General features: G+C 46.5%; 1 protein-coding gene across 6 annotated transcripts in view; it reads left to right on the plus strand.

Moving 5' to 3' along the window:
• Window positions 1-26,900, plus strand: part of LOC143964154 (electrogenic sodium bicarbonate cotransporter 1-like) — a 1,025,456-nt gene that overhangs the window by 571,677 nt on the left and 426,879 nt on the right. For all 6 annotated transcript variants that reach the window (XM_077473848.1, XM_077473849.1, XM_077473846.1 and 3 more), the window contains one exon: window positions 15,269-15,443. In XM_077473848.1, coding sequence (XP_077329974.1) covers window positions 15,269-15,443 — 175 coding nt within the window. The remainder of the gene's footprint in view (window positions 1-15,268; window positions 15,444-26,900) is intronic.

Genomic DNA, 26,900 nt, shown 5'->3' on the forward strand with positions numbered 1-26,900 from the left:
AGTCTTAAGATGTCACTGGTCGGTAGAGTCAATTTGATAAAGATGATCTTTATGGCCCAACTTTTATATAATTTGCACAATACTCCTATGGTAATCCCTCTGAAATTCTTTTGCGTTATTAACTCCATTTTTAGAGCTTTTATTTGGCTAGATAGACCCCCCAGATTAAACTGGAACAATTACAAAGGGTCAAAGGAGGCGGGGGCACCCTCCCTAATCCTTGGGCCTACTACCTGGCAGCACAGGCACAACATATAGCAAGGGCTAGGCAGGGGGGGACAGGGGAAGAGGAGGAGACCCTATGCTTGGACCCAGTTAAGGCCCTGATGTGCCTGACCTCTGGCCATGGTGATGTACCCTCGGGAATGGTGGCCTTGGCATACGCAAAATCGAATAAACGACTGCCCACCTATGCCCTTATCCAGAAAATTTGAAATAAACTACGACAAATGCAGGGGGTGGAGGGCTTCACTGAGTACAGCCCTATATGGGAGAATAAGCATTATGAGGAGTTGCTACTGCTGGATTGTGGTGCTCGGTGGAGGAGACACGGGGTCACGTACTTGGGTCAAATTTTTACAGCAGGGAGGCTGATTCCCTTCCCCGGTTTGAGGGAGAGATTTCACTTGCCGCAGTCTATGCTTTTCTATTACTTGCAACTGCAACATGCAGTGAAGGCTCAAACGGGGGGGGGGGGGGGGCGTGGACTCTTTCACTGACCCCGATCTTCTGATCTATGGTTAATGTAGCACAGTTTCAGGGTTTTATCTCCAGAACTTATTCCATGGTCCTCGCTGCCTGCCTCGGGGGATTCCCGCAGACAGCACTGAGTAAATGGGAAAGGGATTGTGGTACATTCGAGGAGGAGCAATGGGAGGAGGCCCTACAGGCCATACAATACTGCTCACTAAATGTGGCCCAGCGGCTATCTCAACTATATATTGTGCTCAGAGTTCACTACACGCTGGATAGGCTGTTTAGGATGGGGGTGCGACAGGACCCAGACTGCCCCAGGTGTGCTAGGGATCACGGGGATTTGATCCACCTGCTGTGGAGATGCCCACAAACTACACCTATTCTGGACAGGGGTACTGGACACTATTAACAGAGTGTTTCAGATTACCATACACTCAGACCCAAAACCATGTCTCCTTGGGATCCTGGATGACGTTTCCATGGGGAACAATAGTGGACAGGCCGTGGCCAGGGCCCTGTTCCAAGCACGGAAGATGATTCTCCGGCACTGGAAGGCGCCCGAGCCCCGTACACTGGGGGAAGGGATCGCCCAAATGGGGGATACTCTTAGGATGGAAAAGTACATTTTTCAACATAGAGGGCGTCCGGAAAAATTTGAGAAACTCTGGGCGTTTTGGTTGGATACTCCTGGCCTTTCACTGGTTGACTTAGTTTTGGACAGAATGCTGAGATAAGGGCTAGTGTCAGGTCACCTTGAGGCGAGGTGACAGGTGCACACTGTAGGGATCAGGAGTGCACCACAAGGTTGTGGACCCTACAGCTGACTGCTGCAGACGGGGGACAGATCCCACTGGGGTTAGAGTGTAAGATTCCCTGGGGCGCGGAGTCTAAGAGCCAGCAGGTGTTCACCAGCGCCTCTGGTGGTGAGGATGGACTTGGCTGCAACTGGCTCCAGGTCGCGACCCCCAGGGTCCCCCAGCTCACACCCACAGTAGGCAACAGGAGGATAGGGATGGTGAGGGACAAAGCCAGGGTCGGGGCCACAAGCAGACAAGAATAGTCGGGTACACGCCAAAAGGTCAGGATCACAGGCAAACAAGGATAGTCAAGACACGCCAAAGTCGGTAACGGAAACCAGTAGCAGAGCACACAGCAGGAAACAGGAAGCTAACACACAAAGGAATACACAATGGTTGATCAGCACTGATGGCCTGCAGTGCACAGGTTAAAATAGGGCTCCCTGATAGGGCCTGGGGTGGAGCTATGCTTAGAGGAGAGGTTATAAAAACCACCAGGTGGAAGTGGCTGGCCTCTTAGTCTGAAGACATGAGGGGAGGTAAGCAAACACAGGAAGATCACTGCATAACCATGACAGTACCCTCCCTCCTACGAGGCCTCCCCCTCCCCCGCCTGGGTCCAGGCTTAAAGGGAAACTCCAGATGGAACCTCCTTAACAGACAGGGAGCAAAGACCTCAGATGCAGTGATCCAAGACCTCTCCTCAGGACCCAACCCTTTCCAAAGTACGAGGTATTGAAGAATGCCTTTACGGAGCCGGGAATCCAAAACTTGACTAACCTCATATTTTAGATTATCCTCAGAGACCGAAACAGAGGTAGGGAGAGGACGAGAGGACTTGAGGACTAAAGGCTTTTTAGGAATGGGTAAGGGCATGAGAATATCAGGAGTCTGAGCAGGGACCCCCACACCCTTAAGAATGAGCTGGGCATCCATAACAGGACCACCAGACTGGGCAGAGGTCAGTGGATCCTTGAGGTCAGGTTGGTTAGAAAGTGACATGTCACAAGAGTCAAGCTGGGTAGCTGCAACACAAACAGAATGCAGAGAACCCTTAGAAAAAGATTGAAAACCCCTCCTGGCTGAATGAGGTATTCTATCCAAAGGATGGATTGAGCCTCTTAAACGGGTTTGCACGTACATAGTAGCAGTAGGGTGAGACCAGGTCACCGAAGGTGCTAAACAAGAAGCAGGAAGCTCATTGGGCATGGGCTGGACTGGCATAACTGGTGCAGAGGTCGACTGAATAGTATTGTCAGGTGTAATGACCATCTCAATCGCATCACAGGGCATAGCAACTGTGGAACTTGCAGACAAATTAGTCTGGCTGTGCGTCCAAGGGAAATTAGGGACAGGCAAAGGTAAATGGTTATGCGAACTGGAGTGAATGATCGACTCAGGTTCATAGGTGGGCCCCTCATCCAGAGTACCACAGGACCTAGAGAGTGCAACAGTCCGACTATTGCAGGATGCATCCCAGATACTGGGATGGTAGTAACAGGAAGTCTCTCCTTTGGGGTACCCTTGAGTAGGCAGGAAGAGGAACAGGAGGAACCCCAAGCCAGGATCTGTTCAGCAGACCAGTCAGTGGCGGAGAATGGAGCCGTAACCAAGGAAGACCTAATATGATAGGAGATGAAGCCTTAGGTAAGACAAGGAAGGATATCCACTCCTGGTGGAGTGTCCCTACTGACATCTTAACAGGAAGAGCCTGGAAGTGGATAGGGCCCCCTGGGAGAACAGTGCCATCAATCGCCAAGACCACCAATGGCATTGTAAGGGGCAAATGGGTAAGTCTCATGGAGGATGCAGTTTCCCAATCCATGAAATTGGCAGCGGCTCCGGAATCCAGATGTGCTGAGACCGAACGAGAGGAAGCACCGACATGAAGCAACACAGAAAGGAGAAGATGAGAAGGTGAAAGTGATATTTCAGGGTCTAATACTCCACCTTCCAGATGTATTAGCCCTGAGCGTTTTTCCGGACGAAGAGAACAAGTGTCACGGGAATGACCTTTGGCCCCACAATAGAGGCATAGGCCCAGAGTTCTGCGCCTAGCGCGTTCTTCGGGAGATAATTTAGTCCAGCCCAACTGCATAGGTTCCTCAGTAGGCAGGGGGTGTTTCTCGGATTGCAGAGAAGGGACTGGGGGCTCAGGCTGCCTAAAGAACGGGGAGTGCTGGCTTCTTTTTTCCAGGGCCCTCTCCTTGAAAGCGAATATCGATCTGGTTACACAAGGTGATAACACTGTCCAGATCAGCAGGAAGGGATCTTCCTGCTAATTCATCCTTCACTCTATCAGAGAGGCCGTGTAAAAAGGTTGCAACTAGGGCCTCATTATTCCAGCTCAATTCAGCTGTGAGGATACGGAACTGAAGAGCATACTGTCCCACAGAAGCGGACTCTTGACGGAGACGTAAAAGAGCGCTAGCCGCTGAGGAGACATGACCCGGTTCCTCGAAAGATATTCTGAAAAAGTTTCAAGAAATCAGACAGGCTAGAAACCACCGCCTCACCGGACAGGAGAGATATGATATATGCGACTTTTGCCCGATCGGACAGGAAGTTTTGGGGCTGAAGTTCAAAATGAATAGTGCACTGGCTAAGGAACCCCCTGCAAGCCTTGGAGTCCCCAGAGAAACGGACCGGAGCTGGTAGTAGTAATGAATGTGTGGCTTGCGACTGATGCGATAGGTGCAGCAGCAGATAGCGGTTGTTGAACTGGGGGTCCAAATGAGGCCTGAACCTGTTCAAAACGGGATGTCAAATCCTGAAGGAATCGCATCACCTGGGTCTGATGCGATTCTTGGGTCTCAAGTCGCCGAACTAAGCTCTGCAATGAATCATCTGCAGGAAGCGGCACGTCAGCCGGGTCCATGGCTGATCAAACTGTCAGGTCACCTTGAGGCGAGGTGACAGGTGCACACCGTAGGGATCAGGAGTGCACCGCAGGGTTGTGGACCCTACGGCTGACTGCTGCAGACGGGGGACAGATCCCACTGGGGTTAGAACATAAGATTCCCTGGGGCGCGAAGTCTAAGAGCCAGCAGGTGTTCACCAGCGCCTCTGGTGGTGAGGATGGACTTGGCTGCAACTGGCTCCAGGTCGCGACCCCCAGGGTCCCCCAGCTCACACCCACAGTAGGCAACAGGAGGATAGGGATGGTGAGGGACAAAGCCAAGGTCGGGGCCACAAGCAGACAAGAATAGTCGGGTACACGCCAAAAGGTCAGGATCACAGGCAAACAAGGATAGTCAAGACACGCCAAAGTCGGTAACGGAAACCAGTAGCAGAGCACACAGCAGGAAACAGGAAGCTAACACACAAAGGAATACACAATGGTTGATCAGCACTGATGGCCTGCAGTGCACAGGTTAATATAGGGCTCCCTGATAGGGCCTGGGGTGGAGCCATGCTTAGAGGAGAGGTTATAAAAACCACCAGGTGGAAGTGGCTGGCCTCTTAGTCTGAAGACATGAGGGGAGGTAAGCAAACACAGGAAGATCACTGCATAACCATGACAGCTAGGGGAGTGAAATTAGAATGAGAGGGGCAGTGATTGTTAGACATCCACTGAAAATACATGACTCTGTATGGGTGAATCAGGGGACAGGTGAAATTTAATGCATTAATTGCTGTGGAGGCTGGGGCGCTGAGGCATGTGAAGAGGTGAAATAATTGTCTGTATATTCCTTTTGTAAGGATGAACAAGTTTGTACACTGTGCCAAAGATTTGAATTTGAGATGTAAGCTGCAAGTTGTACTCAAATGTTTTGTTGTTACTCAATAAACTTTTCTGATAAAAAAAAATAAAAAAAGGGACTGCTTCCGGATACCTGGTGGCATAGTCGAGGACAACTAAAATGTATTGGTGTCCCCTAGATGACTTGGGTAAGGGGCCCACCAAGTCCATGGCTATGTGATCAAAGGGAACCTCGATAATTGGAAGCGGTATTAGCGGACTGCAAAAATGGGGTATTGGTGCGGTTCTTTGACAGGTAGGGCAGGACTCACAGTAGTCCTTAATTTCTCGAGATACTCCAGGCCAAAAAAATGCTGTAAAACCCATTCCTGAGTTTTAGCCGCTCCAAGGTGACCCCCAAGTACATGACTATGAGCCAAATGCAATACTTCTTGATTGACCTTAGTTACTCGGTACAAGAAGTCATGATTCACAGCAAAATGGGGGAACTTCACGTCTGCCCCAGGGTGCTGTGGTTCACCATTTAAGACCGTGGCCTATTCTCTGGCGGGGATCAAAGGGGGGTCCCTCATCTGAGCACTAAGGAAATCTTCCCAGGAGCCTCCAAGATCTGACACGTCTGGCTCAACGGAGGTACTTTCCGCTTCCAATCCCGCAAACACCTCCAGGGGATCGGGCTCACTTTCTGCAGGTTCAGCAACCTGGTACTGATCCTTAACAACTTCCTGCAACACAGTATTATTTACCACCTCTGTGGGTTCTTGCTTTTTGGGGGAAACCCCTGAACCTTTGAGCTTTTGCTCATACAAGTCCCAAAACAGGGGGCATTCTCGCCCGATTAGTAAATCATGAGGTAATCCCGGGACCACCCCCACTTTTAGGGTAGCCATTCCTGCTGGTGTACACAGGGTCACACAGGCCACCGGATAGTTTTTAACATCACCATGCAGACAGATGACCCCAACCTGTTCCCTTGGTACCAGCTTTCTTGGCAACCCGTCCGATCGGAGCAGGGTAATGACACTCCCAGAGTCAAGAAGTGCTACCACCTTCTGTCCATTGACCCGCACCACACACTCATGCGGATTTAGGTTGGTTGCAGCACATAATTCAAGGACATACATGGAGCGATGGCAACCCACGTCGCACTCCATTGGTTCTTCCCGACTTGGGCACTGGGCTGCCAGATGACCCAGTTGATGGCAGGACCAACAGCGAACCTCACGGGGTTCCCCCTGACGGTTCCCTGGAATCTTAGGTCCTGGGGTGCTCCTGGTAATTGTATTATCCCTCTGAGCAGCCACTATGCGATCACTAGGAGGCACACTGGTGCTGGAACGCACTTCTTTGAAATGGGCCAGCTCTCTTGTGACAGAGGGACTCTCCTGGAACTTTTCCGCCCAACTGTAGTGCTCAACAGCTGTAGCCATCTCATCCAGGGACTGAGGCACGGACTGAGCACCCATCGGTGGGACTCCCTGGGTAGTCCACGCAGGAAACAATCTAGTGCGACTCTTTCCACAATCTGAATTTCTGCATTACATCAGAGGGGAGCGGGGTCACCCATACATCACTGGGGAACCCCATGGCTTCCCTCACCAGCGTCATAGGGGGTGGGGTCAGGTGACGGGTGGCCCCGCCCTCCTAATATAAGAAACGTCAGTGCTGGGATCCCCGCATTGTCTCCGCAGTGGAGACAGAAGACGGATGCATGTATGGACAGCGCTGGACTGAGAGATTCCCCCCCCCCGTCGCTGGATCAGATCAGCCATCGCCGGACCCCAGAGAGATGATTATCCGTCGCTGGATAGTAAGAGTGGATTAGCACCGCTGGAATCTTTTTTTTTTTTAATAAAGGAATTTTTCAAAAGTGTTTGTCTTATTTAACCATTTTTACACTTTCTTTGTGAAATGGTAGGGGTACTTTTGTACCCCCTTACCATTTCAAACAGGGGGGGTGGGATCTGGGGGTCCCCTTGTTAAAGGGGGCTTCCAGATTCTGATAAGCCTCCCGCCGGCAGACCTCCACAACCACCGCTCAGGGTTGCGGGGATGAGGCCCTTGTCCCCATCAACATGGGGACATGGTGCTTTGAGGGGTCACAGACCCCAAAAGCATCCTCCCAATGTTGAGGGCATGTGGCCTGGTACGGTTCAGGAGGGGGGGTGCTCTCTCGTCCCCCCTCTTTTGCTGCGGCCTGCCAGGTTGCGTGCTCGGATAAAGGGTCTGGTATGGATTTTTAGGGGGACCCCCTCGTCAAATTTTTTTTTTTAATTAGACATGGGGTTCCCCTTAATATCCATACCAGACCTGAAGGGCCTGGTAATTGAATTTAGGGGAACCCACATGCTTTTATTTTTTTATCAATGAATGAATTGTGGGCTAATACAGAGAACACTCATTGAGTGTTCTCTGTATAACGGGAGCTGACAATGGAAAGTGATTTTAAAAGACTTTTTTTCCTTGCGAAATGACACTTTGTGCAGGGACAGTTCTAAACACGGGAAACATGCGCCCATTCACAGGCATACTATAGACACCCCCCAGGTACGAAATTTAAAGGAATATTACACTTTTATTGTTTCACATTAATCATTATTAAAATCACTGCTCCTGAAAAAACGTCAGTTTCTAAAACTTTTTTTTGCATTGATCCATGTCCCCTGGGGCAGGACTCAGGTCCCCAAACACTTTTTAGGACAGTAGCTTGCATATTACCCTTTAAAATTAGCACTTTAGATTTCTCCCATAGACTTGTACAGGGTGTTCTGGCTTTTCAAATTTGCCGTGAACAGCCCAAATTGTTCACTGTTCGCTGAACAGGCAATGTTCGAGTCGAACATGAATTCGACTCGAACTCGAAGCTCATCCCTACCTAGGAGACAGCAGATCCTGATTAATCCATGGTAACAGTGAAATGTGTTGACATTCTACCGGACAATGTCTGACCTCACAAGGGCCTATGTTCTTCCCCCTCTGCTGGAAAATGCAGAAGTGGACCAGCATGCACAGTCTGAACGATATCAGAGCTGAGTAAGCGAGGATTACTGAAAGCAGTCAAACGGTGGTGACAGCTAAGAGCGGTAAGAGGGTTGATGTCGGAAAAACTGAACCTGGTGAGAATTAAAACCGTGAGACATTGCTGCACAAATCTGGGGTAAGATTTCATCATCATTAGCCATAGCGATGCCCTCCCCCCGTTGCTGCTCTCTGGTTCCCGTCTCTACTACCCCCCTGCTCTTCTTGTTTATGAATAAACAAGAAGCTCTCCTTTTTAAGGGGCTCCAAAAAAAACTGTGAAAAATAAAAAAAAATATATAGATAAAACGAAATGACACAAGTGGCGGAATTACCAAGGTCGCACTTACAACCAGGCCCTGGTGTTCCGCCACTGGGGAAGGAGGTAAGAGCCCCGGGCTCAGAGAGAAGGCCTCTCAGCCGGGGGCCCTTCATGGTTTCATGCACAGGAGCCCTGAAAGTTCTAGTTGCGTCATTTGTGGATGAGATGGCACTTAAAAGAATGGTTTGCTAACAGGATTGTGCTCTAACTTCTTCACACCTGTCCAGCCTGTGCTTATAAATCACTGGCTTCAGGAAACACATGCTAAGTGTTGCTTAAAAACAACAAGAATTTTGTGGGGGTCCATGAAAGTGCAGATTAGCAGCTATTCTTATTTATGGTTAGACTTGGGGCTTTTTAATGGTTTTTCCCATGATTCATAATAAGTGAGTGTTTCATAATACTGGAGGGACATTATAGGTCATATAGCCTTGCCCCTGTATCTTGTATTTTAGAAGATTTTTGTAAGCCGATACTGAAAATTACAGGTTAAGGCAAATATATGTGGATGATTATCCGCTAGGCTTACTCTTTTTGTAACACAGGCAGGTTTCCGTTACATCAGAGGGGGGCGGGGTCACCCATACGTCACGGGGAACCCCGGGTTTCCCCTTGCGTCAGAGGGGGGCGGGGTCAGGTGACGGGTGGCCCCGCCCACCGTATATAAGAAACGTCAGGCCGCCGGAATCCTTGCAGTGTCTCCTCCACGGAGACAGAAGGATGGATTCGCTGCGCTGGATGAGATGAGCCATCGCTGGAGAGATGACCGTCCGTCGCTGGATAGCAAGAGTGGATTACCGCCGCTGGAATCTTTTTTTAATTTTTTTATTTTTAATAAAGGAATTTTTCAAAAGTGTGTTTGTTTTATTTAACCATTTTTTACACTTTCTTTGTGAAATGGTAGGGGTACTTTTGTACCCCCTTACCATTTCAAACAGGGGGGGCCGGGATCTGGGGGTCCCCTTGTTAAAGGGGGCTTCCAGATTCTGATAAGCCCCCCGCCCGCAGACCTCCACAACCACTGGCCACGGTTGTGGGAATGAGGCCCTTGTCCTCATCAACATGGGGACAAGGTGCTTTGAGGGGTCACAGACCCCCAAAGCATCCTCCCAATGTTGAGGGTATGTGGCCTGGTACGGTTCAGGAGGGAGGGGGGGCCGCTCTCTCGTCCCCCCCTCTTTTCCTGCGGCCTGCCAGGTTGCATGCTCGGATAAAGAGTCTGGTATGGATTTTTAGGGGGAACCCCACTTCAATTTTTTTTTTAATTTGACACGGGGTTCCCCTTAATATCCATACCAGACCTGAAGGGTCTGGTTATGGATATTTAGGGGGAACCCCATGTCAATTTTTTTCTTAAATTTGAGGCAGGGTTCCCCTTAATATCCATACCAGACCTGAAGGGCCTGGTAATTGAATTTGGGGGACCCCCACGCTTTTTTATTTATTTATTTATTTATTTTTTTATCAATGACTTTCAATGAGTGTTCTCTGTATTACGGAGCCGACAATTCATAATAGCTGCGAGTGATTTTAAAGGACTTTTTTTCCTGCATAAATGACACTTTGTGCAGGGACAGTTCTAAGCACCAGAAACATGAGCCCCTTCACAGGCATACTATAGACAACCCCCCCCTACGAAATTTAAAGGAATATTACACTTTTATTGTTTCACTTTAATCATTATTAAAATCACTGCTCCTGAAAAAACGTCTGTTTTTAAAACTTTTTTTTGCATTGATACATGTCCCCTGGGGCAGGACCCGGGTCCCCAAACACTTTTTAGGACAGTAACTTGCAAATTAGCCTTTAAAATTAGCACTTTAGATTTTGAACGTTGGAGTCCCATAGACTTTAATATGGTTCTAAAGTATGCTATATACTAGCTCCATCGAATCTTCTTTATACATTCGACAGACACCATAAGCCTTCAAAGACAGATTCGACCGTAATTCATGTGGATTTTCAGACGAATGCAATTTTTGAACGAAAAACAAAATAAATAAAAACGAATTTCGGGAGTAACTAAATAAATTAAGTTTTCGGACGAAAACGAAATTCCGAAACAAAATATTTTACTCTGCACATGTCTAATAAGAACCCACATTTAAAGAGTCTGTTTGGCTGCATTTGCGTTTAGAAGCTTTTGAAAAAAAAATTTTTTCTCAAAATAGCCAAAAATAAAAAAACGCCTGTAAACGAAATGCGGCTAAACACCGGTACAGCATTTAGCAGCGTTTGGCATCGGAAACGTCAGCGCCTGAACTCATTTGTTTTGCCTTAAAAGAAAAGCCCATAAAAGCAACTGCCTAAAAACAATATTAACCACTTCCCACCCGGCCAATGCATATATACGGCCGGGTGGGAGCCGTCTACTCCTGATAGGACGTTCAGGAACGTCATTCAGGAGTAGCGGGATCGCGCGCGCGCGTGCCCGCACAGCGGCGCGATCCCGATGTGCTCGTGTCACCCGGACACGGCACATCTCAGATCGGCAGGAGGGCTCTGTGATTGGCCCTCCTGATCACATGACGGCCGTGTCCAATCACGGCCGTCATGTGATGTAAACAAACAGCCGGTTGCTAGGCAATCGGCTCTCCTCTCCTCACACGGAAGTCACCGCTGAGGAGAGGAGAGCAGAACGCTGCAGCCGGCTGATGATCAGTGAGTATGGGCTGCTTTTTACAGCTTTTTACTCACTGATCATCAGTGTAGTGTAAACACACAACACACCACACAGTACAAACACAGTCCCCACATATGTCCCCAAAACACGCATGTCCCCAAAACATACATGTCCCCAAATAATAAAAACACATGTCCCTAATAATAAAAACATGTCCCCCACATATGTCCCACTAAAATCACATGTCCCAATGATTATCTGCACACATATGTACGTGATCACCTGCACACATATGTACATGATCATTTGCGTACATATGTCCGTGATCACACAAACCAATTATTATACACTTAACGGAATTTTTTTTACCAAAAACATGTAGCAGAATACATTTTGGCTTAAATTTATGACAAAATTTGATTTTATTGGATTTCTTTTCAAATAGAAAAAAGAAAATATTGTTTTTTTTCCAAATTTCCGCTTTTTTTGCGCTTATATCGCAAAAAAAAAAAAACGGAGTCGTGAATAAATAACACCAAAATAAAGCTCTATTTGTGCGAACAAAATGATAACAATTTCATTTGGGTACAGTGTAGCATGACCGCGCAATTGTCACTGAAAGCGCTAGAGCGCTGAAAGCTGAAAATTGGGCTGGGAAGGAAGGGGGTGAAAGTGCCCTGTATTGTAGTGGTTAAATGAACCTGTGCACATGTACACATAAGATAACATTGGATGAGTTTAAGGCCAGCTGAAAAAAGCAGCCAACTGCCTCTGAATGTCAGTTTATCAGCAGCAGTGTAGATGAGGCCTTATAGTTACAGAGGCGGTCTAGTGCTATAAATATTGCTATCACAATAACATTTGCAGCGATGCATCACATGTGTGGTGTGAACAATTTTTTTTATTATTATTTTTATTTTATTTATTTTTTACACTGTCCCTTTATATATATTTTTTTATCACTTTTATTGCCGTCACAAGAAATGTAAACATCTGTGTCAGTTACTGTGTCCTTTTTCCTTTTTCATTTGTGTGACTAGGGTAGAAATTGAGCTGTGTGGGCCCTGGGCCCCCCTGTCAAACTGATGAGCAGGAGGGCCCTAAGGGCCGGTTCACACAGCGAGGCGAGGCGAGGCGACACGGCTCGCCTCGCCTCGCTCCCGCAAGTCGCCCCCATTCAGTACTATGGAACCGTTCTGAGAGGAGCGACTCGAGTTGCTCCGACTCAGAAAAAAGGTTCCTGTACTACTTCGGGGCGACTTCGGGGGCGACTTGCATTGACTTCTATACAGAAGTCCTCTGCAAGTCGCCGCTCAGCTCCCCGCAGGTCGCGGCGAGGTAAGTCGGAGACGCCTCGCCGCGCCTCGCTGTGTGAACCGGCCCTTAGGGCTCATTCACTTAGGTGCTCTGGATGTGTGAATGAGTAGTTTATTTGTAAGGCTGGAGGCGCCTGTTACTTGTTGCCATATATATGAGTGATGATTAATAAATATGTTCACAGCAACTAGGTTCTTTCCCAGAGAGATTAGCATATTTTAGATAACAGAACAAAGGTTCAGTCAGGATAGATGACAGGGTACTTAGAATATTCATGCAATAATCAGATGCCTTTAGAGAACCCAATTGTTCCTGCATAAGTCAGCTAAAATAACCTTCCATAATGTACACATTTTTCCCATTCACTAAAATGTCGAACAATCTGGTCAGTTTTACTAGCCCCTTTGATCTTCTGGGTGACAGGTTATGCCTCTTGGCCTCGGACAGCTGCAGTTTTGATCAATTTCTGATCAAAGTTATCCAGGCATTTCCTTATTGGCTAAGTGACATTCTATTACTATTAATTAGATAAACAAGTTACCCATTGAAGAATGCCAATTACCATACTCAAGTACTCCATAAATACTTAAGATCCATTTTGATGTCCAATTATTATTAAATACTGCTTGTATTGTATTTATGGTCAATTTGCATTCTTATGCCGCGTACACATGATCAAATTATCTGGTGGAAAAGAATCCACTCGTGTGTGGGCTCCGGCTGACTTTTTTTTCCCCCAAAAGTCTGGCGGACTTAGTAGTTTTGACTCAAAAATTGTCCGCTGGACTCGCAGTGCTGCGGACAATACAGCCGTGTGTGTGCTAGTCCACCATACTTTTGAAATGAATGGACTTTTCCTGCATGGAGAAAAGTCTGTTCACTTTGAGCGTGGCTCCAGGTAGCCGGGACTAGCGAAGGAAGTCAATGTCGTCGCCTTCGGCGGCAAGATTGACACTTTGCTGGCCACCTGGTATGGACTTAAAGGGGAAGCCCTACGATGAAAAAACTGCATGGGGGTCTCCCCAGGTCCATATCAGATCCTTATCCGAGCACGCAACCCGGCCGGTCAGGAAAGGGGGTGGGGACGAGCGAGCGCCCCCCCTTCCTGAGCCGTACCAGGCCGTGTCCCTCAACATGGGGGGGTGTGCTTTGGGGGAAGGGGGCTGCACGGCCCCCCCACCTCAAAGCACCTTGTCCCCATGTTGATGAGGACAAGGGCCTCAACCCTGGCCATTGGTTGTTGGGGGCTGCGGACGGGGGGCCTATCGGAATCCAGGAGCCCCCTTAAATAAGGGGGCCCCCAGATACTGGCCCCCTGCCCATTCACCTGTGAAAAAAATGTAAATAAAAACACAACACACAAGGGTTAAAAATAATTTATTGCACAGCTCCGGGGGTCTTCTCCCATCTTGGGGGGTCTTTTTGCCGAACTCCTCTGCTATCTTCTGCTCTTTTACTAGTGAAGGAGCCTGGCTTCTTTGTCGCCGCCGCCTGGGGGTCTTCTTCCGACTTCGGGGGTCTTGTCCCCATCTTCGGTTCTTCTTGCCGGGCCTCCGTGCCTTCTTCTAGCTCTTTTACAAGTGGTGGCCCGGTCTTCTATCGCCGCCTTCTCGTCTTCTTGTTCTTCTTGAGATGTTGACTCGTCGCTGTCTCTGGTCCCAATGGCAGGGACGTGGCGTGCGGCCACTTATATAGGGACATCGCCGCGTTATGTCACCTCCCATTATGACATCATAATGGGCAGTGACATCACCCGGCGATGTCCCTATATAAGTCTCCGCATACCGCGTCCCTGTCATTACGGCCAGAGACAGCGACGAGTCAACATCTCAAGAAGAGAAGAAGAAAAGAACAGAAGGCGGTGAAGACAGCGGCGACAGAAGACCGGGCCACCGCCAGTAAAAGAGATGGAAGAAGAGCTGGAAGAACCGAAGATGGGGACAAGACCCCCGAAGAGGGGGACAAGACCCCGGGCGGCGACGAAGAAGAAAGCCGTACTCCTCTGCTAGTAAAAGAGCAGAGGAGTCCGGCGAGAAGACCCCCCCAAGACCCCCGGAGCTGTGCAATAAATTATTTTTAACCCTTGTGTGTTGTGTTTTATTTACATTTTTTTTTTCACAGGTACCCCATACTCATTCACATAGGGTGGGGGGCCGGTATCTGGGGGCCCCCTTATTACTCTTTGAAAAAAAACAATTTATCACATACAAAGACATAAACATTCAACTTGCCTACTGGCTCTGACCAGGCAATCTGGATTTTACAATCCTTTCAAATTTTCAAGTCATGTGCTTTGAAATGTTTGAAGTGGTTGTACACCCTCGCATATACCCAGTGAAGTGAATAGCCTCAGATGATACACAGAGATTAAACAAATTCACCTACATAAGTATTACTTGTTTATTTTGAAATCAAAGGACGTTGGGCAGGAGGATGCCAAAAGGGGGCCACCTATCGCTCAGATTTGGCTGGTTAATCTGGAATCCAATAAATTTTTCTTGTTTATTAATTTGTAAGATTGATAAGCCATTCTTGTAATGCGCGCACACACACCTCTGAAAGTCAATAGGATCACTCTATGTCGCTTACAGTTCCATTACGGTCTCCTAGGTCAGCTTTATTGATTCCTAGGTTAGCTCCCTGTTCCTTGGGAAAGAGTTGATTATGCTGATTACACACTATCAGTCTAAAAGTTTAGTGTTGAAGAATTCAAGCTCTTTGGCAGATAAAACAATTAGCACATAGTTTTACTTAAACCAATGCACTAATATTCATACTTTTTATTTTTTAAGGCTTTTTAGTGGGCTTATAAAAGATGTGCAAAGAAAAGTTCCATGGTACTGGAGTGACTTTTATGATGCCCTCAACATACAATGTCTTTCAGCCATTTTGTTTATCTATCTGGCAACTTTGACGAATGCTATTACTTTTGGTGGCATGTTGGGAGATGCTACTGATAACATGCAGGTATGTTCATAATACTTCTAATGTTATATGCCTAAAATATAAACTATGTGTAAAACTCATCTGTTCATGTTGTTAATCCCTAATCAATTTCAGAAAGCTGACATGATTACTGGCAAAGTCTGATCTTGACCCCTTTATACTGCCAAATTTGTATTTCAGTTCCACTGTATATTTGGTTTTCATGATACATAATAACATTAATTCTGAACTCCAAGAATTAGTACAGTAATATAAATATTATTAAATACAGTATTAGTACAGCAGAGCTTAAAGCTGGCCATAAATAGATCAGCATTTGACTGGGATGTGTGGTCACTGCAGTTGAACAGAAGTCAATCTACCAATCAACTTCTGTTCAACTGCTCTGTAAGATAAAAGCTGCTTGATCAGCACTGCAGGCAATAAGCTTCAGCACTGATCTGTTTATTCTGACAGCAGGGGAGTTTTCCTGCTGTCAGAATACATAATTACATAGTTAATCAGGTTGAAAAAAAGAGACAAGTCCATCTAGTTCCACCAAAAAAAAAAAAAAGAAAAACAATCCCATATACACAATCCTTCACCCACAGTTGATCCAGTGGAAGGTGAAAAACCCCAGCAAAGCATGCTCCAATTTCCTACAGCAGGGGGAAAAAAAATCCTTTCTGATCCCCCGAGAGGCCCCCGAGATTCCCTGGATCAACTTTACCTATAAATAACAGTACCAAAACCTACCTATCTGGTTTATTTACATATCAATGGAGGAGGAAGGGCCTCTGTAAGCATATGCTCTTACCAAACCTAACGATATTTTTGCTATCAAGACATTGCATGACTCCAGATCAACTTTCTTTGCAAACATTCTGCAAGTCTGCTGCAAGTTCTGATTCAGTTCTGTGGTGGGATAACTATTATACAACATGAGGTCACTGTGGCTGAATTTTCATCATTGCTCCCAGCTGTGTAAGGTTTTACTTTAACCCTTCCTCTGCCAAGTCCATACACCGTATGGACCTATAGGAGTGCCCACAGGTGGCCAAGTCATTACAGCGTATGGACTTCCTTTCTCGTTCTCCTATAAGCTTATGGTTACTTAAGCTTCAAGCTTAAGCTTCAACAACCATAAGCTTACAGTTGTTCTCATAAGTTTACATACCCTGGCAGAATTTATGAATTCTTGGTCATTTTTCAGAGAATATGAATAACAAAAAACAGGTGAGTCACTGTGGAGTGATAGGAGCTAGCAATAAGCCAACAGCTGAGCAGCCAGCTCCGAGAAGGAAGGGCTAAGCCCAGCCCTGAACGTAATGTATTATTAAATCCGAATTTGTTTATTTTTAATTACCCATTCTAAAAATGTTGAAAAAGCCTCAAAATAAAAACATGCCAATGAGCAACCCATGGGCAGGCATCAATGTAATATTTCTCTTGAAAATATCTAGGGAGCTAAAACAATCGGAGTGTATATGAAAAAGCCTAAAAGCAGATTTTACGTCTGCCTTAGCTAATAAAGCACCTTCTCCTACAGTTCTAAGTTTAATTATAGCCGTATCAAATGAAACATAAGATACAGAAGACAAGAATGGGTCAATCTGATTGTTCAAAGAATCACCATAAGGATATGATAAATGATTAAGGGGAAATTCTCAAATTATTAAAAAGTGGACAACCAAAAGGACCCACCATTCTATCACTCTCAACTTCTTTAACTACTTGCCGACCGTCTGCTGTACATATACGTCGGCACTTTGAAGATGGATATCTCGGTAACGGCAGCAGATTCTGCCACAACCGAGGTATCCATCTCGTCATGTTTATGATAATTGTGGTCTCTGCGGTGGATTTGCCGCGAGATTACCATTATCGGTGGTGGGAGAGGGCTCCCTGCCACTTTTCCGCACCCTCCGCTTAACGGAGCTGTTGGCAGTGACCGGGACCTGTCTGTGGCCGGGTATGGAGACGAGTGAGGGGAAGATGGCCCCCACCTGTCTCCATACCATAGCAGGGCGGAAGTGACGACACATGGTCGGACATTCCGACGGAAAATGTCCGATCGGACCGTGTTGTCGGATAATCCGACCGTGTGTGGACTCCATCGGACTGTTTCCATCGGAATATCCTACGGACCAAGTTTTCCAGCTTGGCTATGAAATTTTCCGACAACATCATCCGATCGGACCTTGTCCAATCATATGTAGAGAATTCCGATCGGACAAAGTGCCACGCATGCTCAGATCAAATTCCTACACCAAAGCTATTGGCTACTAGCCTAAACGTAGTCCCGTCGTAATGAAATAACGTCACCACGTTCTGAACGATCGGATTTTCCGACAACTTTGTCCGACCATGTGTATGCAACAGTTTCGGACAAAATCAGACGGATTTGGTTGTCAGAATGTCCAATCGTGTGTACAAGGGCTTAAAGGGCCATTTTTCCAAATGACAAATTTTTTTTTCCCTGGCAGACTCCATGGCAGCCTACGTGTGGGTTGACCCTGCCTCCACTCCAATGCTATAGGACCCCATTCAAATAAAAGAGCACTCACCACTCCACACGGTGTTCCTTTTTTGTCCTCCTCCATTTGGACCTACACATGCTGTTCGGTTGGATTTCAGATTTCTCTCTTTGCATACCTATGCGGTGCAAGCTCAGTACCCAGCCATGGGCGGGCGAGTAGCTTTGAGACTGGACGGTCCCCTGTATGAGGGTGGTTGCCTTGGTATGCCCCGGACAAACATTCAGGAGGAATCACTACGGCTGGCAAGGTCTGAAGAGTTTTTTCTTTCTCCATGGCAGTCATATATTTGTATATGTTTGTGGCTATTCCCTGGCATTTGTTTATTCCCCCTGTATGGCGGCTGGAGCGATTTGCGTTCCAGGTCGCCGCATTGTCTTCCGCCTTCTGGACGCGCCTGCGCAGTAGCCTCTTTCGATATTGAGGCTTGGTGTGCATGTGCGCGGTTCGACCGAGCTATAGCGACCATCCCTCTACTACGCAAGTGTGAGGTGAGGGAGCGGTGACGTCATGGGCGGGGATTTTAAAAACAGACTGCTGCCTCAGTCTCACTGGGTATTTCAGTGCATCGGAAGCAGCAAGCCTGTTTTCTCCAGCCCCAGTCTGCAAAGGTGAGCATCGTTACTATGGATAATTAGATGCATGTGTGTGCATGTTGGAATACATGTATTTGAAAAAAAAAAGAGAACGTTTTAATTTGGTAATCTTGTTTGAAAAAAAAAAAAAAAAATATATATATATATATATATATATATATATATATATATATATATATATAATATATATTTAATGAATTCTTTCTAAATATTATTACGTGAGATATATTTATGTGCTTTCCCTTGGGACCTCATCTTTTCTTTGCAGACTATCTTGTATCGTGACGCTCTTCGTCCAAAAATTATGGACAAATCACCGCCTTTAAGTGGCCAGCCCTTACGCACTAGGTACAGTGGTGTAAAAAAGTGTTTGCCCCCTTCCTCATTTCCTGTTCCTTTGCATGTTTGTCACACTTAAGTGTTTCGGAACATCAAACCAATTTAAACAATAGTCAAGGACAACACAAGTAAACGCAAAATGCAATTTGTAAATGAAGGTGTTTATTATTAAAGGTGAAAAAAAATCCAAACCATCATGGCCCTGTGTGAAAAAGTGATTGCCCCCTAAACCGAATAACTGGTTGGGCCACCCTTAGCAGCAACAACAGCAACCAAGCGTTTGCGATAACGTGCAATGAGGCTTTTACAGCGTCCTGGAGGAATTTTGGCCCACTCATCTTTGCAGAATTGTCCTAATTCAGTTACATTAGAGGGTTTTCGAGCATGAACGGCCTTTTTAAGGTCATACCACAACATCTCAATAGGATTCAGGTCAGGACTTTGGCTAGGCCACTCCAAAGTCTTCATTTTGTTTTTCTTCAGCCATTCGGTGGTGGACTTGCTGGTGTGTTTAGGATAATTGTCCTGCTGCAGAACCCAAGTTCGTTTCAGCTTGAGTACACGAACAGATGGTCGGACATTCTCCTTCAGGATCTCTTGGTAGACAGCAGAATTCATAATTCCTTTTATCACGGCAAGTCTTCCAGGTCCTGAAGCAGCAAAACAGCCCCAGACCATCACACTACCACCACCATATTTTACTGTTGGTATAATGTTCTTTTTATGAAATGCAGTGTTCCTTCTACGCCAGATATACTTGGACACACACCTTCCAAAGAGTTCCACTTTTGTCTCATCGGTCCACAGAATGTTGTCCCAAAAGTCTTGGGGATCATCAAGATGTGTTGTGGAGAAATTGAGATGAGCTTTGATGTTCTTTTTGCTCAGCAGTGGTTTTCTCCTTGGAACTCTGCCATGCAGGCCATTTTTGCCCAGTCTTTTCCTGATGGTGGAGGCATGAACGCTGACCTTAACTGAGGCAAGTGAGGCCTGCAGTTCCTTGGACGTTGTTGTGGGGTCTTTTGTGACCTCTTGGATGAGTCGTCCCTGCGCTCTTGGGGTAATTTTGGGTGGCCGGCCACTCCTGGGAAGGTTCACCACTGTTCCATGTCTTCGCCATTTGTGGATAATGGCTCTCACTGTGGTTCGCTGGATTCCCAAAGCTTTGGAAATGGCTTTATAACCCTTTCCAGACTGATAGATCTCAATTACTTTCTTTCTCAATTGTTCCTGAATTTCTTTGGGTCTCGGCATGATGTGTAGCTTTTAAGGATCTTCTGGTGGACCTTACTGTGTCAAGCAGCTCCTATTTAAGTGATGCCTTGATTGTGAACAGGTGTGGCAATAATCAGGCCTGGGTGTGGCTAGAGAAATTGAACTCAGGTGTGGACAACCACAGTTATAGTATGTTTTAACAAGGGGGGCAATCACTTTTTCACACAGGGCCATGATGGTTTGGATTTTTTTTCACCTTTAATAATAAACACCTTCATTTACAAATTGCATTTTGTGTTTACTTGTGTTGTCCTTGACTATTGTTTAAATTGGTTTGATGTTCCGAAACACTTAAGTGTGACAAACATGCAAAGGAACAGGAAATGAGGAAGGGGGCAAACACTTTTTCACACCACTGTATGTGCTGATAAGGAGAGGGGTGGAATTAACAGTCGCATTTGTTTGCGTTTTCTTTTTGATGCCATTTTTTTTCCCCCTTTCCTGTCTTGTGTTAGCCCATTCAGGTTGGATCCTCAGGATAAAGACCTTGCCAGGCCACATCGCCATTCGTCTAGATCCAGAAGGGAAACACCACGTGGATCTCATCACCAGAGGAGAAGTTCACATTCCTCCTCCAGATACCGCTCTCACCGCCATGATAGTCGCTCTGATCGCAGAGCCTGCTGGGGATGTGGGACTTGAGTGCCGGAGGGCAAATCGCTGTGTAATCAATGCTATGCCCAGGCGGTTGGAGAAAAAGAATCAGAAAGCCAGCGAATGGAATCCCTGGTGAAACGTGTGGTGCAGCAGTCTCTGAGAGACATGGACCTCTCACACGCTGAGTCAATCTACTTCCTTGTCTGGCCCTCAGGCTGATGAGGCCCGTGATGATCTGGGCACTTCCCAGCCCTATGCAGCATCTAATGCGACTTCGGAAGACGAGTTCCTAGGTGAGGAAGATATCGGGGGTTTCGAATTTGCTGTGGTCTCCCCTCTGATTAAGGCAGTTAAGGAAGCCCTTAAGTGGGAAGACTCATCTACCCCTCCAGCCAAGCAGAAGAAATTCTTCAAACAGCTGGGGAAGGAACGTCCAAACTTTCCTTTTCTTACTGAACTGAAAGATATTTTTAAGGAAGAGTGGAGTAAAGTGGAGAGGAAGTCCTCTATGACTAATAAAACTTCCAGGTTGTATCCCTTCAAAATAGAAGATGTAAAGCATCTGGAAAATGCCCCCTGGTGGATGTGGCTTTGATGCGTTTGGCCAAACACGTTACCCTCCCATTGGAGGATTCAGTGTCCTTTAAGGACGGCCCGGAGAGGAAAATTGACCAGGGCCTTAAGAAGATTTATGGTCTGACTGGGATGGCCTGCAAACCTGCCCTGGCGCTAGCAGCTATGTCTAAGGCCATGGAAGCTTGGTCTTAAAATGTGGAATCCTTCCTTGAGGGCGTTTCCGAGGATCTGGCTAAGAATTCAGCAGCAGCAGAACTGAAGCTGGCGCCAGTCTTTCTGGGGGAGGCATCCATTGATCTAATCCGTCTGTTGGCACGCGTGATGCTGTCGTCAGTTACGGCTAAGCGGGCCTTGTGGTTACGTCCCTGACTAGCTGACCCGGTTTCTAAGCAGGCGTGGTATAATATCCTCTTCGAGGGCTCTACGTTATTTGGTAACAAGTTGGATGACGCCATTACACGTGCTACAGGTGGCAAGTCTGGTTTCCTTCCCCAGGACAGAAGACTTTTGGGTCGGAAGAGACCACAGTATAAAAAACGCAGCCCAGACACAGCGGACAAGGGACACACGTTCCTACAAACAGGGTTGGGACTTCAGAAGGATATGGTACAGAGGTCAGACTTCCTTTCGTAAGCCCAGCAAGAACCAGTCATCCAGTGGTCGCGAGCAGGCTAAGTCTTTCTGAGGTTGCGCCCGCCCAGACAGGTCGAGTGGGGGCTCGGCTATCCCTCTTTCGGCACGTTTGGGTGGCCTCGATCTCAGATAACTGGATAGTCAGAGCGGTCTCGGTGGGCCACAGATGGACCTTCTCCAGCTCCCCTCCTCCCAGATTCCTCCCACCCTGCTCCCTCGCTCGGAGGAACAAAGTCAAGTACTGTCTTCTTATGTGGATCTGCTGAAGGCTCAAGGAGCGGTAATTCAGGTGCCAAAAGAAGAGTGGTTTCAGGGAGTCTATTCTCCTCTTTTCCTGGTTCGAAAGAAAAGCGGTTCCTGGCGCCCAGTGATAGATCTCACCTATCTAAACAAATACATAGCCCATGGGAAATTCAAGATGGAAACTCTTTCGACCATTCAACAAGCCATACAGACGGGAGACTGGTTGATTTCGATCGACTTAAAGGACGCCTATTTCCATTTCCTGGTAGAAAAGGATTTTCAAAAATTCCTAAGATTTCACGTAGGTCAAGACCATCTCCAATTTATTTGCCTCCCCTTCGGGTTGACGACCTCTCCCCGAGTTTTTTCAAAAGTTCTCCTGGATGTAGTGGCTTTTATCAGGTTAAAAGGTATTCGAATGTACCATTACCTGGACAACCTGCTGGTTCTGTCCCAAAGCAGAGAACAATTTCTGAAGCATCGGAAACAAGTGATCTCTTCTCTGTCCAGCTTTGTGTGGCTTCTAAGTCTGGCAAAAAGTCATCTAGAGCCGGTCCAACGGCTAATATATCTAGGAGCCCAATTTGACACTCTGCAGAGTACTATCTCTCTCCCGGACGAAAAAATACAGACAATACGAGAAAGAGTCTCTCGGGCTCTATACACTCAGCACCTAAAAGCTTCTCATTGTCTCAAGATCATTGGTACGATGGTCTTGACAGCCCCGATGGTGAAATGGGCTTTGTGGAGGCTTCGCCCCTTCCAAGCAGGTTTTCTCAAGCAGTGGAAGTCAGGGGACAAAAATCAGAGTATTCGTATAACCTCAACCATGAGAGAGAGCCTCTTTTGGTGGCTACAGCGCAAGAACCTGCTGATCTGTCATTCCATCATCCCCATCTCCTGGGTCACGGTCACGACCGACGCCAGTGGGACAGGTTGGGGGGCTCTCTACGGATCAACTCTTGCGCAAGGCAAGTGGGATGCTCATCTCGCCTTACCAGGGTCGAATGTCCTGGAACTTCGGGCAGCCTGGTGAGCTCTCCAGCAATTCTCTCACCTTCTGAAAGGGAAGTCAGTGTTATTACGGATGGACAACACCACGGCAGTGTCCTACGTGAAAAGGCAGGGGGGTACTCGGAGCTCTACTCTTCTACGGGAAGTCAAACCCATCCTATCATTGGCACAGAAAAACCTGATGAACATCTCAGCGGTCTTTGTGCCAGGAGTTCAGAACTCTCAGGCAGATTTTCTATCCCGGTCTCAACTGGACAACAACGAATGGTCTCTTCATGTTCAAACCTTCAAGTGGATCCTGTCATTAGGGTCAGTCCAGAAGTGGATCTTTTCGCCTCTCCCTGCAATTTCAAAATAAAGAAATTTTACACGCAAAGTCGTTGCAGTCAGGCCTGCGGGACGGACGCTCTGACGGACCAGTGGAGGTTCAGGAGGGCATATGCTTTCCCTCCACTTCCCGTGATCCTCAGATTCCTTCAGAGGCTCAGAGTGGAAGCAGTAGAAGTTGTGATGATAGCTCCCTATTGGCCCAACAGGCCTTGGTTTCCCCTCCTGGTCCAACTCTGTGTTCGAGATCCCATACCTCTCCCTCTCAGGCCGGACCTTCTTTCTCAGGGTACAGTTCTGCACCCTTGCCCAGCAGTTATGAGACTGATGGTCTGGTTCTTGAGAGGAAGAGGCTGGAATCCATTGGTTGTGCATCGAGTGTGATTTCCACTCTGATGAGTGCAAGGAGATCAAGTACAAACAAAGTATATGGCAGAATCTGGGACAAATTTGTTAAGTTCTGCTCTTCTTTGAATAGACCTTTTGAACATCCAGGAGTACAGGACATTCTTAGCTTCTTGCAGTCTGGCCTCGATCTTCCTTTATCGGTAAGCTCCCTCAGGGTGCAGGTGTCGGCTCTATCGGCTTTCTCAGGTACATCTTGGGCAGTGCATCCACTGATTCGTCAGTTCTTCCGGGGAGCTTCAAGACTCAAACCCCAAAGAAAGCTTAGATTTCCCAAGTGGGATCTTCCTCTGGTCCTGGACTCAATCTCCGGTCTAAGTATGACGGGGCCATCCCCGCTCTCTATTAAGGATTTCTCAGCAAAAGTTGTTTTCTTAGTTGCAGTCACCTCAGCCAAAAGGGTTTCGGAAATTGGATCCTTGGGCTTCAAAGAGCCTTTTTTGACGTTCTTTCCGGACCGAGTAGTCCTTATGTTGGGATCCTACTTTTAGGACTTCAGATTCTAATGACGTTCATCCTTTGGATGTTGGAGAAGCCTTGAAAGAATATCTTCTTATCACTTCCCCCTTCAGACGCTCGGAGCATCTCTTTATCTTACCTTCAGGTAGCAACAAGGGCAAGAAAGCTTCAACTAGGACGCTGGCCAGCTGGATTGTAAGAACTATACAACGGGCATATAGGGCAAAGGGCTTGGCTCCTCCAGAGGCGGTGATGGCTCACTCTACCAGGGGAATGGCAGCCTCATGGGCAGCGGCTCGGCATGTGGCTCCTGACACAATCTGCAAGGCAGCCTCTTGGTCTTCTATTAATACGTTCATGTCACATTATTGTGTTGAGCCTGCTTCTCTATCCTCTGTAAATTTTGGTTTAAAGATTTTATCGGTTGATAAAGCAAATTAAATGTTTTCTGTTTAAAGCATACCCACCCGTGTGGTCGGCTAGTTATTTCCCACACGTAGGCTGCCATGGAGTCTGTCAGGGAAAAAGGAAAATATATTGTCAAATACTTACCGTAATTTTCCTTTCCTGATGGACTCCATGGCAGACAAAGTTCCCACCCATAAGTCTTATGAGGAGGCTAGATACGGAACACCGTGTGGAGTGGTGAGTGCTCTTTTATTTAAATGGGGTCCTATAGCATTGGAGTGGAGGCGGGGTCAACTCACACGTAGGCTGCCATGGAGTCCATCAGGAAAGGAAAATTACGCTAAGTTTTTGACAATAAATTTTCCTTTGTTATTGCATTTTAGTCCAAATATGAGATCTGAGGACTTTTTGACCCCAGATCTCATATTTAAAAGGACCTGTCATGCTTTTTTCTATTACAAGGGATGTTTACATTCCTTGTAATAGTAATAAAAGTGACCCAATTCTTTTTTTTTTTTTTTTATTAAACGGGGAAAAAATAAATAAAATCCAATAAAATAAATAAGAATTTTTTTTTTTTAAAGCGCCCTGTCCCGATGAGCTTGCACGCAGAAGCAAACGCATACGTGAGCAGCGTCCACATATGAAAACGGTGGTCAAACCACACGTGAGGTATCGACGCAATCGTTAAAGCAAGAACAATAATTTTAGCCCAGACCTCCTCTGTAACGCAAAACATGCAACCTGTAGAATTTTTTTAAATGTCGCCTATCGAGATTTTTAAGGGTAAAAGTTTGACGCCATTCCACAAGCGGGCGCAATTTTGAAGCGTGACATGTTGGGTATCAATTTACTTGGCTTAACATTTTGGTAAAAAAATTGGGCTAACTTTACTGTTGTCTTATTTTTATTTTTATTCAAAAAAGTGAATTTTTTCCCAAAAAAATGCGCTTGTAAGACCGCTGCTCAAATACGGTGTGAAAAAAGTATTGAAATGACCGCTATTCTATTCTCTAGAGTGTTAGAAAAAAACAATATATAATGTTTGGAGGTTCTAAGTAATTTTCTAGCAAAAAAAATATTTTCAACTTGTAAACACCAAAATCTCAAAAGAAGGCAAGTCCTTAAGTGGTTACTCCACTTTCGAAAACGGTCAAGGCGTCTACCGAAGGCAAATTATGAACTATTTTACAACCTATACCACATTGATTTCTAAAGCCCCGTACACACGGGAGGACTTATGTCCGACAGACTTCCGAAGGAGTTCCGTCGGAGTTCTGCTGGAATTCCGACGAAGTTCTGACAGACTTTTCGGCTGAGCGGACTTGGCCACACACGATCACACTAAACTCCGACGGATTCGAACGTGATGACGTACGACTCGGCTCGAATAAGGAAGTTCATAGCCAGTAGCCAATAGCTGCCCTAGCGTCGGTTTTAGTCCGTCGGAGTAGCATACACACGAGCGGATTTTTCGAAGGGGACCGGGTCCGGCGGAGTTCCTTCGGAAAAATTTGAAGCATGTTCCATATTCTAAAGTCCTTCGGACTTTGGCGAGTCAAAAGTCCGTTGCAGCCCACACACGATCGGATAGTCTGACGGACTCAGTCCTTCGGACTTTGGATGTTGAAAAGTCCGCTCGTGTGTACGCGGCATAAGAATTTTTTAAAACCTTGAAAAAAACTTTCAATTAAAAGCATTCCTTTCTGTCGATCTAGGTAAATTGTGAGCCAAGGCAACATGTTTTCCAGGTTCACTGGCATTCTGGCTTTTATTTGAAGAGACTCTTGGTTGCTGCTGTGAAAAGGACGATCATTTCTGAAAACACTTACTGAATGTGCTCCAGAGCAAAAAGCACATTCATGCTTGTACTTACAGGAATTTTGCCATTTGCTTTGGCTATTAAACACAAAACAAATTCCCCTTTTATATGGTGGAGTGGTGTAATTAGTGGAAGAATTAGGTGATGTACGAAGCTGCACAGGTCTGGTTGGGAGGAACAAATTCAACCATAGCCCAAAATCTTTACCCCCCCCATTTTAAGGCAGGGGGAACACTCAATTTATGTCTGAAAGACTAATCATAATTAA

The sequence above is a fragment of the Lithobates pipiens genome, unplaced genomic scaffold (genome assembly GCF_037356315.1).
Source record: "Lithobates pipiens isolate NorthernLeopardFrog02 unplaced genomic scaffold, aLitPip1_a1.2 Scaffold_8, whole genome shotgun sequence".
Taxonomy (NCBI): domain Eukaryota; kingdom Metazoa; phylum Chordata; class Amphibia; order Anura; family Ranidae; genus Lithobates; species Lithobates pipiens.